Here is a 14,469-nt window from a genome sequence, read left to right on the forward strand (position 1 = left end):
GCACTCTTATCCTTGGGGCACCCCTGGGGCTGGTGCCCCTTTCTTAGCAGCCTCCCCATGCTGTCTCACTCTCTGTGGTCCCTGCAGACTCCTCCCCAGCTGGGCTGGGAGGCTTTCTCATTGGACATGTACCTCCCACTATCCAGATCCAGTCCCTAATGTCTGTGGGTCCTGAGACAGGCTCTCAGCATGTGCCACCCCCAAGGGGCCATCCCCTGGGCCTAGTGGTGCTTCTCCCTGAAAGTACTGGGCTCTGGGGAGGGTGGGCTTTGGGAAGAGGCCTGCATAGCTCTCAAGGGCAGGCTCAGGTCCATCTGAGCAGGGAATTCTCAGGTCTTGGCTACCTAGAAAGTGATCTAGAAATGTGGGCCTTGGGATCTGGGGTGCATTTAACCAGCCCCTTGGACCCCTGCCCCCTGGGGAGAGATGGGTATGGAGAAAGCCCAGGAAGGACCCTCTGAATCATCTAAGGAGGGTACCCCCATCTTGTCCAATAACCCTGTTCCATGGGCCCGGATGCCCTTTCCCGGGGCCAAGGTCACTTGCTCCTCTGGTCAAGTTGATCAGGAAGACAAGCCCACTCCAGAGGCCAGTGGCTTTCCCGTGCTGGGCTGCACCAGGCTCCCCACCTGCTCTAGGGACCAGGCAGGGGGTGGTGCACCCTAAGTGCTGTGAGTATGTGGAGTGGGGGAGGGCAGCTGGCCTGCGGGGGGGGGGGCCTTGCTCAGCGCTCACACACACCGAGAGACAATAAATCGACAAACACTTAATCTCTCTGCAAATTGAAACGGAGCCGTAAATATCTGCTGCATCCCGGCAGCTGAGTTATGAGTCTTGTTTATTAATCTCTTTAGTCCCAGGTGATGGATGGGGGAGGAGAATGGCCCACCAGAGACTCAGAGGGCGGGGGCAAGGAGGGGAGAGGAGTGGGCCAGGGGTCTGGGAACGTCCCTTCTGGAGAAAGGGTCAGAGGGCGGAGGCTTGCAGGATTTGCAGGCCTCCCCCCCCCCGCCCCCACACCCCCCCTGCAAAGACTCATGAACACAGTGACTCATCATAAGCCTCCTGCACAGTGGACAGCCCTTCACTTTCCAACACACTGCCATCCGCTATTTTCAGTCCTCCTCACAGCCTCAAGAGCGGGACAGGGGAGAGCATTCCCTCCACTTAACCATGAGGAGACAGGCCCAGAGAGATGGACTGATTTATCCAAGGTCACACAGATCTTGAGTGGTGGGGACAGACCAAAGCCTTCCAGAGCTGCATGGAGAGGAGGGGAGGAGGGGCCGCAGGGGGAGACAACAGGGTACATGTAGGATGGGCTCCTTATTTCTTCCTTTCCGCTTTTCTCGCCTCCCTCCCTTCCTCAAATGCTTGTGAACTTGCCCTCTCTCTGTCTCTCTTTCTGTGTCTCTCTGCTTCCCTGTATGTGTAGGAACTGGTAGAGGCAGAGAAGAAGAGTCAGGAGAGGTAGAGTCAGGAGCTGATGAGGGCTTCAGCTGAGCCCGGGAGCTGTGACTGTGGCACACTCACAAGATCTGTTTTCAGGAATCCACCCCCAGTGTCAGCACTCAGGGCTCACAACTTAGGGGTCGCAGGAGTGCAGGGGCAGAACCGCGGAGGGCTGGATCCCTGAGAGGACTTCCTGCCTGCGGGAGCTGGGCCTGGAGGGGTGGGGTCGGGTGGGCGTGATGTGGTGCTTGTGCGTGATGAACACATGTCCTTACCTGGGCCTCTGGCCATGGGGACAGATGGGACAGGGGTACTTGTGGAGGTGACGGGACAGAAGACTGACCTGGCAAACTGGGGCCATGAGCACTGGGCAGTGGAGTTGGGGAGCTAGAGGGATAAGGTGGTGTTTGGGGGATGTGTCTGGTGGTTTGTGTGGCATGGCCTGGGAATTGGGGCATCTGATTGGAGGCTGCTGGCTGTACTTTCTTTGTCTGTCTCTGATTCCAAAGTATTGGGGTCCCCTGGTGGGCTTAGACACAGGACCTGAGTGATCTGCCTCCCAGTGTCACTCCAGCTCATGGGGGCCAGTGCCAGGCTCCTGGGCTTTGTGATACCACCATCCCAGGCAGACATTCCTGCAAGTGACCAACGTGGGCAGTGTCATCAGGTTAACCACTGCCTGTGGCTGCAGGAGACTCCTGCTCAGGACCCATCACCTGCCACCAGGTGGTGCCTGAGGAGCAGGGCCTGGTCTGAGCCTCTCAGCCTCACCAGCCTGCAGACCTCATCCTGGAGGGAGGCCAAAGGCAAGACCATGGCCCCAGTCACAGCGCAGGGGCCCCAAGGGACCCTGGAACATCTGCTCCAACCTCCTCTGCCAATGGAGGAAAGGAACTGGGGCCCAAGGAGGGGAAGAGAGCTCAAGGTCACTTCAAGGAGGTGCAGAGAGCTCTGTGAGAGCAGGGGACCATGTGGAGCAGAGCTGGGTGGGCAGAGGGTGTGTGCCCTGTCGCTATGGGGCTCAGAGGGCAAGGGCGTGGCAACCGTGAGTGGAGCAGGCCAGGTCAGGGGAGCGCCCACGCCATGCAGGGTGAGACTGTCTCTGGTTTAGCACCGCAAGTCCTACGGCTTGGGGATGCCTCAGATCTGGGCAGGGGTGGTTGGGCACCCTGGGGCCATGCCAGGCAGGCATGCAGGACCATGCTCCCAGGTATCTCTGCTGCATGGCCAGCCCCCCTTTATGAAGGCCCCTCACCTGCCCCATCTGGCCCTAAGGGGCACTTAGAGCAGGGTAAGCAGCTCTCCTGTGCTGTCAAAGCTCAGGGATGCAAAGTGCTCACAGCCACCATGGGAAGGTGTGGCAGGGCCAGCACCTTTCCACCTGGCTGGGGGGTCTCCTGGGCTTGGGAGGCCTGCCTACCTGCGGTCCGGACCCCACCCCTGCTGCTGTGTGGCCTGGGAGAGGTCACCAATCCTCAGGCCTTCCTCCCCGTCCTTGCCCATGAAATGGGGCCCCCTCTCTTGGGGCAATGGTGTCCAGAGGAGCAGAAGTCAACTTACCACCCTTAGCAGAGGTTAAATGGGGTGGCACAGCGAGTAAGTGAAGTTAAAGAAATGAGGACCAAGGGATCATTCTGGGGTCCAGCAGATTTAAGAAAGGAGGAGAGACAGAAGCTGTGCGAAAGCAGGGGTGGGCATGTGGGGGCCAGGAAGGGGAGAGATGGAGGGAGGGGGAAAGGCTTTCAAAGACAGAATGAAAGAGATGAGTTATTCCAGTGTGGTGAGGTTGAGAAAACTCCACTGAATCTTTAAACAACCCTTGTCAATTATTCATCTGCTGGTATGAGGGCCCTCTGGTCTGCCACAAATCTCCTCTGAGCACAGGAGGAAAAGGGGGGGGGGGTAGGGGGAGTCAGAGAGAGAGAGAAAGCCAGAGAATCAGAAAGAAATAGAAACAACTGAAAAAAGGCAGAAGCAGGGAGAGGCAGAAATAAGGGCGGGGGGAGAGGGACAAAGGAAGGGGTGTGTTGGGGGAGAATGGAGGGAGAGGGCCAGAGAGAGGAGGGTAATGTCCCTGTGCTGGAATTTCTGCACTAGAAACAGCACTGATCACACATTTCTTGAATAGCATCTGAGTACTTCTGCCTTCATTCCTCTCTCTGTACTGAGGGCTTACTAGGTGTGCCCAGCAATGCTGCGTAAGTGTGGCACTTAAGAAGATAAACTGTCTCAGCCATGCCCCTTTGCCATTTATCCCTCGCCAAATATTTCCTGTGTGCCTACCCTGGGTTACTCTGTTGTTTCCTGAAGTGTGGCTTGCTCCTACCTGCTGGGAACTTCCAGACTCAGGGCCTTGTCCTCTTCCTCCACCACCCTGCCCCCCACACAGATGGACATAGCAACTAGGAACCTGGAAGGGGTAGGGAGTGCTGGTTTTCTGGAAGGTTGGAGGAAGTGCTTGATGACAGAGCTGCCGGGGGAATGGGGAATCCTGGCACATGACAGGTGCTTTATAAGCCCTTTGTGAATGGAACCAGGCCTGTCTGGAGACTGCACGGAGCCCCTCATCTTACCTGCTCTTGACATTGCCTGGCTCAGCATGAGGTGGGCTCAGGAGGGATGGGGGTGAAGGGGACCGCTTGCAAGTTGTTTAATATTTGGGAATTGCCATGTTCAAGACAAGTCTTAACATCACACTCTCCACACTCAGAAGCTTAGCTCTTCCAAAAAAGACTTCCTGGGTTGCTCAGAAGGGAGGTGAAGACTTCCTTTAGCTCTGCCTGGGCCCTTACACCTGACCTGAGATCACACCTGCAGAACCCTGGCTCTGGTGGGTCCACTCAGGACAGGAGCTTTGCCCCACATTGACAAAGTGGCACCTGAAAGGCCTGTGTTAAAACCAGCCCCAGATTAGAAAACATAAATAGACACTTCTCTAAAGAAGACATCCGGATGGCCAACAGGCACATGAAAAGATGCTCAACGTCGCTCCTCATCAGGGAACTACAAATCAAAACCACACTCAGATATCACCTCACGCCAGTCAGAGTGGCCAAAATGAACAAATCAGGAGACTATAGATGCTGGAGAGGATGTGGAGAAACGGGAACCCTCTTGCACTGTTGGTGGGAATGCAAATTGGTGCAGCCGCTCTGGAAAACAGTGTGGAGGTTCCTCAAAAAATTAAAAATAGACCTACCCTATGACCCAGCAATAGCACTGCTAGGAATTTACCCAAGGGATACAGGAGTGCTGGTGCATAGGGGCACATGTACCCCAATGTTTATAGCAGCACTTTCAACAATAGCCGAATTATGGAAAGAGCCTAAATGTCCATCAACTGATGAATGGATAAAGAAATTGTGGTTTATATACACAATGGAGTACTACGTGGCAATGAGAAAGAATGAAATATGGTCCTTTGTAGCAACGTGGATGGAACTGGAGGGTGTTATGCTAAGTGAAATAAACCATACAGAGAAAGACAGATACCATATGGTTTCACTCTTATGTGGATCCTGAGAAACTTAACAGAAACCCATGGGGGAGGGGAAGGAAAAAAAAAGAGGTTAGAGTGGAAGAGAGCCAAAGCATAAGAGACTCTTAAAAAGTGAGAACAAACTGAGGGTTGATGGGGGGTGGGAGGGAGGGGAGGGTGGGTGATGGGTATTGAGGAGGGCACCTTTTGGGATGAGCACTGGGTGTTGTATGGAAACCAATTTGACAATAAACTTCATATATTGGAAAAAAAATAAAAAAATAAAAAAAATAAAAAAATAAAAAAACAAAAAACAAAACCAGCCCCAGATGGAAGAGTTGGCAGCTGAGAATGAAGAATGAAGGCGGATCCATGGGTGCACTTGGGAATGGGTGCCAAGTGGGCTTGTTGGGGCCATAGAGGTGAGACTGGCAGGCCCTGGGGCAGCGGGAAGCATCTGTGGCTCCCGGCAGAGAGGGCAACAGACCATGTGTCCCCTCCACTTCCTTCTCCCTTCCCAAGGTGCTCCTTTTTCCAGAAAATGTTCCATTTCTTATTAAGCCAGAGTAGCCTCTGGAGGGACTCAGAAGCAAAATTGTTTCTTGGGCTCTGGAAATGTGCTACAAGACTAAACTCAGACAAACCACGCTCCAGGAATCTGGTGCCACTGAGAGGCTCACAGCCTGAACACAGAGTCAGAGAGCCGAGGGAGGTAGGTTGTCACCTGCCATGTCACTGGGGCCCACTGCCACCCCCCAGGCTCTGCTGCTGACCTCACGTCCAGGCGTCATACACTGTGATGGCACCATCGCCACCCAGATGTGTTCCAGTGTTAGTCGAGTGTCTCCTCCTGCTCTGTGACTCTGTCCGAAGCTTACACGCTGTGTTCTATGCTCGTTACTATGTTCTACGACTGCATCTCCTATAATACAGTGCTGTTTAATATCACTGTATGGCTTGGGTCTACCACTATGCAACTATACTTCATTGTTCCCTCACTGTGTTGTATTGCTTGTCGCTTTGTCTCTTGGTTGCGTGAATGAGCTTGTCTATTGCTATGTAATTTTGCTTGGTTGCTATGAAACAGTGACCCATTGCTACATGGCTACCTGTGATTTCACGGAGCTACAGATTGTTGTTACCCACCCACGTTCAATTGCTTGTGACGGGGTTCTGCTGGGCATGTGAATGTCTGGGTTCTGCCCTGGTCCTGGCAGGCTCTGGTGAGTGGGTAGGAGCTGGAGCTGGGGGCTGGGTCTCCAGGACCCAACTAGGGCAGAGAGTCAGAGGTGGGAATAGCCAGATGGTAAATCCGAGCCGAGAGAGGGAGAGAGAGAGAGAGAGAGAGGAAGGAAGGAAGGGACGAATAATGGGTTGGAGGACAAAGGCAAGGGAGGGAGGGAACATGGAATGGAACCAAGAGTCAGGATCAAGGAGGGAACAGGCTGGGCCTGAGGAAGGCTGTGATGGGCAAGGGGAAAGAGCAGGCCCACTGTATTGAATACTATATGTGTCTGAGGGACCCAGTGGTGTGAGGTTGGCCAAACGGTATAGGGCTGGGGGTGTAGGCTTCTGCCACTCTCTGGTATTCACCTGGTTATAAGCAAGACAGCATGGGATAGTGGGGTCAGGAAGCCTTGGGCAGGGTCATCCCACCTCAGAGCCTCCTCATGGCCATCCTTCATAAAATTAGGAGATTGGACTAGATGCTCTCTAAGGTTCTTTCGGATGCCCTTGCTGTCTAGCCAGGGGTTCTATCACAAGGCCCAGTAAGTATTTACCAACATCTTGCCAGGTGCCCAGCAAGGGGGAGGGTGGAGGGACCAGCCCACCAACAGGAGTGCTGGGGAGATTTCCAGAATCACAAATAGTCTCTGATAGTCTGTGGGTATAGGGGAGCCCTAAGCCCCTTTGCATGCACTCAGGGCCTTCTAGAATCTTGTCTTAGTGCTCTTGAGCCACTTATTTCTTCCCCTCCCCTCTGTTGCTCAGTTTCTTGCTCAGTTACTTGGTCTCTTGCTCAAAAGTTACTCAGCTTGATTTCTCAGGCTGCAGTCTAGTGCCATCTCTTAGGGTTTCATCCTTAAGGGAAGATGAAGACGGACTGCAGGCCAGTCACACTGCCAGAGTCTCCAAATGCAAGGTCTGAATGTTTATTCAGCCAAGCTGAGGGCTGAGCTGGCAGGTCAGGCCTGAGAGCTGCTTTCCCAAGGTGCAGAGGTGAGAGAAAGGGGTACAGAAGGTGCCCCACGAGTGCTCTGGCACCTGCCAGTGGGGGCCTGCTCTGGGGTGGGCAGGGACACTCATGTGGGAGCATCCTGGGCACAACCAGCAGATAGCAACCCTTCCTATTCATCTGATGGGACATATTCCAGAAAGGTGCAGAAGTGCCAGGGGAAGATGCGGAGGCTGTCGGTGGAGAGGGGCAGGTCCTGAGAAGAGGAGGCCGAGGGCTTCCCTATGGACTGGTGGCCTTGCTTTTGGGCCTTTTCTCAGGATCTTTCTGAGCAGCGTTCCCCATGGGATCCGCTGTAGAAGAGGGAAGGAAGCCACATGTGAATTCACCCATGGTCATTGGGGTGGAACCCCAAGTGGGGACTTCAACTGGACTGTCTTTTGGTAGCCTGTTCTTAAGCTCTCTGCATCAAGGGGCCAAGATTCAGCACCGACCCCTCACCAAATTAAGATAGTGCCTTGGCCATCTTCACCAACCCTTTCTCAGCATCTGGTCAACTGGCAATAGGAAGCCACTGCAGCTCCCATGACCAAGGACACAGACTTTGTAATCAAAGATGGTGTCCTCTTTTCTTTAAGTCCCAATTTCTTCTTTTAGAAATTAAAACTAGTGGGGTACCTGGGTGGCTCAATCAGTTGAGCATCCGTCTGACTCTTGATTTTGGCTCAGGTCATGATCTTGTGGTTCACAGGTTTGAGCCCTGTGTCGGGCTCTGCAGTAACAGCATGTAGCCTGCTTGGGATTCTCTCCCTCTCCCCCCTCTCTGCTCTCCCTTGCTCATTCTCTCTCTCTCTCTCTCTCTCTCTCTCTCTCTCTCTCTTTCTCTCAAAATAAATAAACTTAAAAAGCAAGCCAATGACTCAAAGGGGCTTCCCATTACCCAGTGGACCCGCTCCTGAGAAAGTTCTGGGTTGATCACTACGTGAGTCAATGGATCCCTGCCTTACAAGTGTTGCAAGGGTGTGCTTTGAAGGAAATTGTGTGAGAGTTCCATTCAAAAGGTGAAGAAACTGTAAGATAAAGAATCCATACCTTCTACCAGTTTAGCTTTGGGGTGAGTCAGTCACAGAGTATATCTGAAGGGAAGTCTTACTTGCCACCTATGGAATGAATCAGGTGGCAGTCAAACCTCTTCTCTGTGGCCCTTATCACCGCTCTGGTCCTCCTAGTGCTAGGTGGAGACACTCACCATTTCGTGGGATATCTTGGGCACCAGAGGTTCTTCCTCTTCTTCCTGAGAGGCAGATGTGCTACAGTCCATTGTAGAGCTCACCAGGGTGTTGGACGCATTGATGGTACCCAGCTTCTCATCTAAGATCTTGGGGTCTAGGATGGGCAGAACCTTGCTGTTGTTTGGTGTCAAGAAGTTTTCTGGCTTCTGGGAAGAGAAGGTGCAAAGAAATTTCTGTCTTCCTACCACAAGTGTGCTTACGAGACCCCCAAGCCTCTCCTCCTCCTGGCTCAGGAGGCCCTGCATGCTTGGCCCCTGTCTACCTCTTAGCACCTGCCCCCTTGCTCCGTGGGGTCTTCCCACACTGTCCTTGGCATTCCCCCAACATGCCAAGCTCTTTCCTGCCTCAGGGCCTTTCCATCTGTTTTTCTCTCCACCCACAAGTCTCATGAGTCTTTACATGGCTGTCCCCTTCTTATCATTCAGGTCTCAGCCCAGATGTGATCTTTCTAGAGAGGCCCTGGCCTTCAAGATAGAGGCTTATCCTCTCTAAAGTCAGCCCTGCTCCAATATACTCTCTATTCACATTATCCCATTTTACTGTCCAGAGTACTTAACTCTACCAGAAAATTAACTTTCAAAAAATGCTGTCTGTCTCCCTCCTCTAGTACCCACACTAGGAATGGAAGTGACATGTGAGCAGATACTTTGTTTATCCCTAGTGTCTGCCTCATTGTAAGTGCTCAGTAAATATTTGTCACAAGAATAAATAAACCATGCCATCTAGGACTCTCATACTTGGTGCAGTAACAATAGCCTCTAAAATCTCCAAGCTCCTTTGACACCCTTTGCTGGGTAGATTTCTTTTCCATTCCATCTCTGCTGTTACCTTCCCCATATTATAACCCATTAGTCTCCTCTCTCTGTACTCCACTGGGCCTCCTCTTTGGCCTTCCCTGTTCTTTTTCCTCTTCTCTTCTTCCCTTGGCATGACTATTTCTCTCATCTCTGCTTGTCTACAACTCAGCCTCTCCATGAAATCTTGATGGCCTCCACCCATACTTGCACAAAGCTTTCCTGGGATCTTCCAGCCCAGCAGCTGGCTCGCTCTGCTCTTACACTGTCCTCTAATTCCAGGCTTATTTGCCATTTTTATTTTTTTGTTCAAATTTTAAGTTCCCTGGGCTTAGGGACATGTGTTAGGCTCCCTTTGGGGAGAGGTTACTTTAAAGCTCTTTTGGAAATCCATGGTTAGCCCTAACACATGCCCATTGTTCAAAGGCTGTAGGGACCTCAAAGGTCTTTCCTATATCAATTGTTGGAATTCTGTCATGGCCACATAGCAGATAAATATGCCATCATCTGCACCAGAAGCTGAGAGAACAATGGGCACAGTGCCAACCAGGACAGATGTTCTCAGCATTACAGGTGCCTGAATGCCTGACCCTGAACAAACAGAGAGAATGAGTACAGGTGGGCCTCTCTTTAAGTGTAAACTCTATATGAAAACCCACACATATGAGACAGATGAATCAGGACAAGGATGCTTAACGTTACCACCCAGATCCTTTAAATAATGATTCCTTTATGCCCTTATAAAATACAATTTAGGGGGGCACCTGGGTGACCCAGTTGGTTGGGTATCCAACTCCTGATTTCGGCTCAGGTCATGATCCCAGGGTCGTGGGATCGAGCCCCGAGTCGGGCTCTGCCCTGAGCGTGGAGCCTACTTGGGATTCTCTCTCTCCCTCTATCTCTTCCCCTCCTCCCCTCTCAAAATAAATAAACTTAAAAAAAGTAAAATTTGGTATGCAGGAATTCATTAACATGAAGTCTTTTCAGGCTTATGTCAGTAGAGTAAGGGATGGATAGTGGTACAAGGACAGAGGCATCCAGTCCAGTATGGGTCTCATCTCCCACTCCTGTCAGATGGGTACAAGGACAGATAATTCCAAAGAGAAAGAAGCTATATGAGGACTCTTGGAATGAGAAGTGTGGAGCATTGGGTGACCTTGAGGCAGATTTTGGTACCTATTGTGGTTTAAAAAAAATTTTTTTAATGTTTATTTATTATTGAGAGACACACACAGAGCGTGAGCAGGGCAGGGGTAGAGAGAGGGGGAGACACAGAATCTGAAGTAGGCTCCAGGCTCTGAGCTGTCAGCACAGAGCCTGACACGGGGCTCGAACTCACAGACTGTGAGATCGTGACCTCAGCCAAAGTCGGTCGCCTAACCAACTGAGCCACCCAGGCACCCCACCTATTGTGTTTCATAACCCAAACTGCTGGGCCTGTTTTGTCTCTGAGCTTTAGGCCTGCTATCTCTCTCCCCTGCCTCTCCCAGTGGCTATAGTTTAGGGAGGACAAGATTCCTTTAAAAAAATTTTTTTTAATGTTTATTTAGTCTTGAGAGAGAGAGAGAGAGAGCAAAGGAAGGGCAGAGAGAATGAGACACAGAATCTGAAGCAGGCTCCAGGCTCTGAGCTGTCAGCACAGAGCCCGACGCAGGGCTTGAACTCAGGAACTGCGAGATCATGACCTAAGCTGAAGCTCAACTGCTCAACCAACTGAGCCACCCAGGCGCCCCACCGGAGGGCAAGATTCCTTTAGAGGCTCCCCACTGAGCACACCCAGTGCCTCTGTGTAGCATCTGAGTCAGGTGATTTGAGGTTGCCTTATCTCTGTGTCTTAGATAGGAAAAGGCACCACATGTGTCTCCTGTTCTGAACAGCTAAGCACCAAATTGGCTATAGCAGGAGAACTACAGAATACACAACAAATGCATGCATAGGTAGATGGATGCAAGAGAGAATGAAGGGAAGAACAACTAGCCAGGGCAAAGACTAAGTCCCCATTGACCAGGTGGCCGCTGGGGCTGAGGCAAGATGCTGATTCAGGACCTATAATGACATTTCTCCTCATTTCCAGGCAGAAAGCCAATCTCAATGCCCTGGATTTCATAGACTGCCATCTAATCCAGTTAGGGGAGGAAGTGGAAGTAATGAAATCAAGGGAGAGGTCTCCAGAGGAGCCCCATCAGTTCTAAAGCAGGGACACATTGCAGAGGGTGTCCCCTCCCCCAAACCTGTCTCCCTGACATCCACCCTGTGTGGGTTCAGCACCAGTTGGGTAAACTCAGTGGCCCAGACCTGACATTTACTGGGCCCCTGATCAGAGCTGGGTACTTATTAGGTACTTAAATTTTTTTTTTCAAAAGAAAGGCAGATTGCCACTTACAGTGCCCCATTTAGATGTGTCTGGGGTCTTGGAAGCTTGACTGCCCTACATTCTCCTACAAATAGACCTTGAGAACTTGTTTGGAAGTTCTAGCAGGGGAGTGCAGCTACTCATATGCTCATATGCCCTTGACCAAGAATGTTCTTCCGCTATCTACCAAGCTGAGTCAGCTTCTGGAGAGATGTACATGTAGTGGTGAGGGAGGAAGGGGACACCTGCCCACAATTCTAGTCCCCTGCTCTAATCAACTTCGCCAGGATCCATTCTGGCCTGGGGGCAAGTCAGTGGGTGAGCTTTACAGAAAAATCTTTAGATTTCCATACAGTACAAGCCCCAAAGGAGGTAGTCTGGTCATATAAGGGGTGCCAGGAGGACCACAATGTCCCACACAGTGCCTGAATTCTCCCTAATCATTCCTTTCCCCAATATTGCCTATTTAGACTCCTCAGTCTCAATCTGCCCACGTTTTGGGGAGGTGATTTTGCCCTCCTTTCCTTGCTTCTCATGAGAAGGGAGCTTGTCTGGGGCTAAAGGAAGGGGCCAGGCTGCTGGAAATGGTGGGTGGCCGAGGTGGAGGATGGGGGAAGAGGATAATGCTTAAATGGGGATGAGGAGGGGGTAGAGACTTGGGGACTAAATCCTCCCTATGTAAGCCCAGCCTTTCCTAGCTCTCCTCCTTTCTTACAGGTGGGGATGGAGTCTGCTAGCCCTATAAGCCTGCTTGTTTGCTTTTCTATTTGGCAGACCTTGCCCTGCTGGCTGAGGCAGGGTTGGGCTGACAAGTGGCCTCTCACTCTGTGGTTCCGTGGCTGCAGCATGTCCTGCTTCATTAGAGCTGTAATTGGAGACCTACTCTGAAAGCTCAAAGCAATGCACAGCCATGCACTGGCTCAGACTTGATGCGCATCCCACGGCTCCTTGTGCTCCGCAGCTGCCCCACACCACGTGAGTGTCGTGGTGAAGACACCCTTTCCTTATGCCTCTCAGCCCTCACTGTTGCCTGCCTGCAGAGGAGGGTCTTTTGAGACAGACCAGGCCAATAGCATCACAGGCTCCAGGCTTCTTGGGTCACCTGTTTCGTCCTCCTCCCCTAACATCTTCTGCCTCCCTCCTACCGACTCCATCCCCTAAATCCCTGATCATGCAAAATGCAACAGTTCCAGCCGGCCCTGGCAATTACAGACTAGCCAGGATGCAGCTGCTGTCCTTGGTGCTGAAAGCGCCCGCCTTCCGGCCTGCCCGCCTCTTGCCCCGCCCTGAGCCTTCTCGCTGGAGCGCTCTTGCTCTTAATTCAATTAGCTGGCCCTGAACCCTCCCCAGGGAGCCTGGAGCGGAAACTGACAAATTCTGTTTAACAAAGACATTTGTCCCCCGCCCCGCCGGCCTTGGGCTCTGCCCGCCTGTATCCCGCTCATTAGGTATCTAACAAAGTGCGTCCCAAGAAATCTGCTTCCAATCGCTAGTAATTCAGAAGGCCTGATGCAATTTACTCCCTGATAAGGGTGTCTCGCCCGCTGGCAAGCACCATAATGAGCCCTGTGCAGCAGCTCCCCGATCAGTCACTGCTTTGTCATTTCCTGTGGCCCCAGTTGTAGGTTCTTATCTCTTCAGCTGAAGGCGAGGCTCAGAAAACGGGCTCCTCCAAGAGGGGTTGCTGCCTCCCATGCATATCACAAGCCTCATTATGGCATCCCGCATGGTCTTGCAGCTGCGGTGGGGTTTGAAGCTCTGAGTCTGTCTGCCAGCAAAGAAGGGCCTGAGTGTTAATCCTCATTGGGGCCATAATTTATTCTCCAGAAAATGGTATCAGAGGGTTAATCTAAAAGCAAGTTGGGGGTCAGGGGAGGGGAGCCAATGATAAGGATATTTAAAAATTCTGGCAAGGATTTTAGTATTAAATAGAGCCCTAGCTATAGCTGACTGGAGAGACTGTGGGCTCACTCTTGTTAGCTTGAAACCTGGTCTTTTTGCATTTAATCTTTTCCCTTGGTCTCTCATTTACATCTAGAGAGACTTTGTGCAACATATAGGTCAGATCACATCCTACTGCTGGCCAAAGACCTTCCTTAGCTTTGAACCACTTTATGGCGAAGTCTAAACTCTATATCCTGGCATCTAGGCCCTCCACAATGTAAGCCCCGTCTAACTCTCCAGTCTTGCTTCCCACAACAGCCTCCATATGTCTCATGTGCTTCAGATACTGTCATGCCTCCATGGCTTTGCACTTGTGATTCTCTGCCTGAAACACCCTTGCTTTGCCAATTTCCAAGCCAATCTTTGAGGCAGAGTTCAAACCTTTCTCCTCTGTGACTCTTCCTCTGACCTTTGTATGCAATGCACTTCAACCAGAACCCTTAGCAACATGGGTGATAATGATCTGTCAGGGTCCTTTACTCCTTGGCACAGATTAGGGATCTAAAAAATAGCTAAGGGAGGAGCCTGGGTGGCTCAGTCAGTTAAGTGTCTCACTTTGACTCAGGTCATGATCTCACGGTTCATGAGATCAAGCCCTGTGTTAGGCTCTCTGAAGTCAGTGCTCTCTGGACCCAGTGTTTTAGGTCCTCTGTCTCCTTCTCTCTCTGCCACTATCCCCTCTCTCAAAAATAAACACTAAGAGGCAAAAATAAAAATACAAATAAAAAATGGTTAATGAATTCATGCCTGAATGGCCTTGGGTGGACTGGGTGCATCTGGTTTGGCCGAAGAGAGGTCTAGGCTATGGTAGTCTGGCTTTGAGATGGGGAGAAATCCAAGAGCAGCCCCCACTCTCTGAGTGGTTTGGTCCGGAAGTTTTGCTCTCTCTCTCTCTCTCTATTCTCCCCCCCCCCCCTTTTCAATACACTAATTGTGCACTGGGCTCATGGGAGAGCAGAGCAGGCCAGAGGAGGGCCCAA

At 51.6% G+C, this 14,469-nt stretch overlaps 1 protein-coding gene across 10 annotated transcripts in view; it reads right to left on the reverse strand.

The window, feature by feature from the left end:
• Positions 1-14,469, reverse strand: part of CCDC33 (coiled-coil domain containing 33) — a 90,451-nt gene that overhangs the window by 32,329 nt on the left and 43,653 nt on the right. For all 10 annotated transcript variants that reach the window (XM_042941428.1, XM_042941431.1, XM_042941430.1 and 7 more), the window contains one exon: positions 8,356-8,544. In XM_042941428.1, coding sequence (XP_042797362.1) covers positions 8,356-8,544 — 189 coding nt within the window. The remainder of the gene's footprint in view (positions 1-8,355; positions 8,545-14,469) is intronic.

The sequence above is a fragment of the Panthera leo genome, chromosome B3 (assembly GCF_018350215.1).
Source record: "Panthera leo isolate Ple1 chromosome B3, P.leo_Ple1_pat1.1, whole genome shotgun sequence".
In the NCBI taxonomy this organism is placed as follows: Eukaryota; Metazoa; Chordata; class Mammalia; order Carnivora; family Felidae; genus Panthera; species Panthera leo.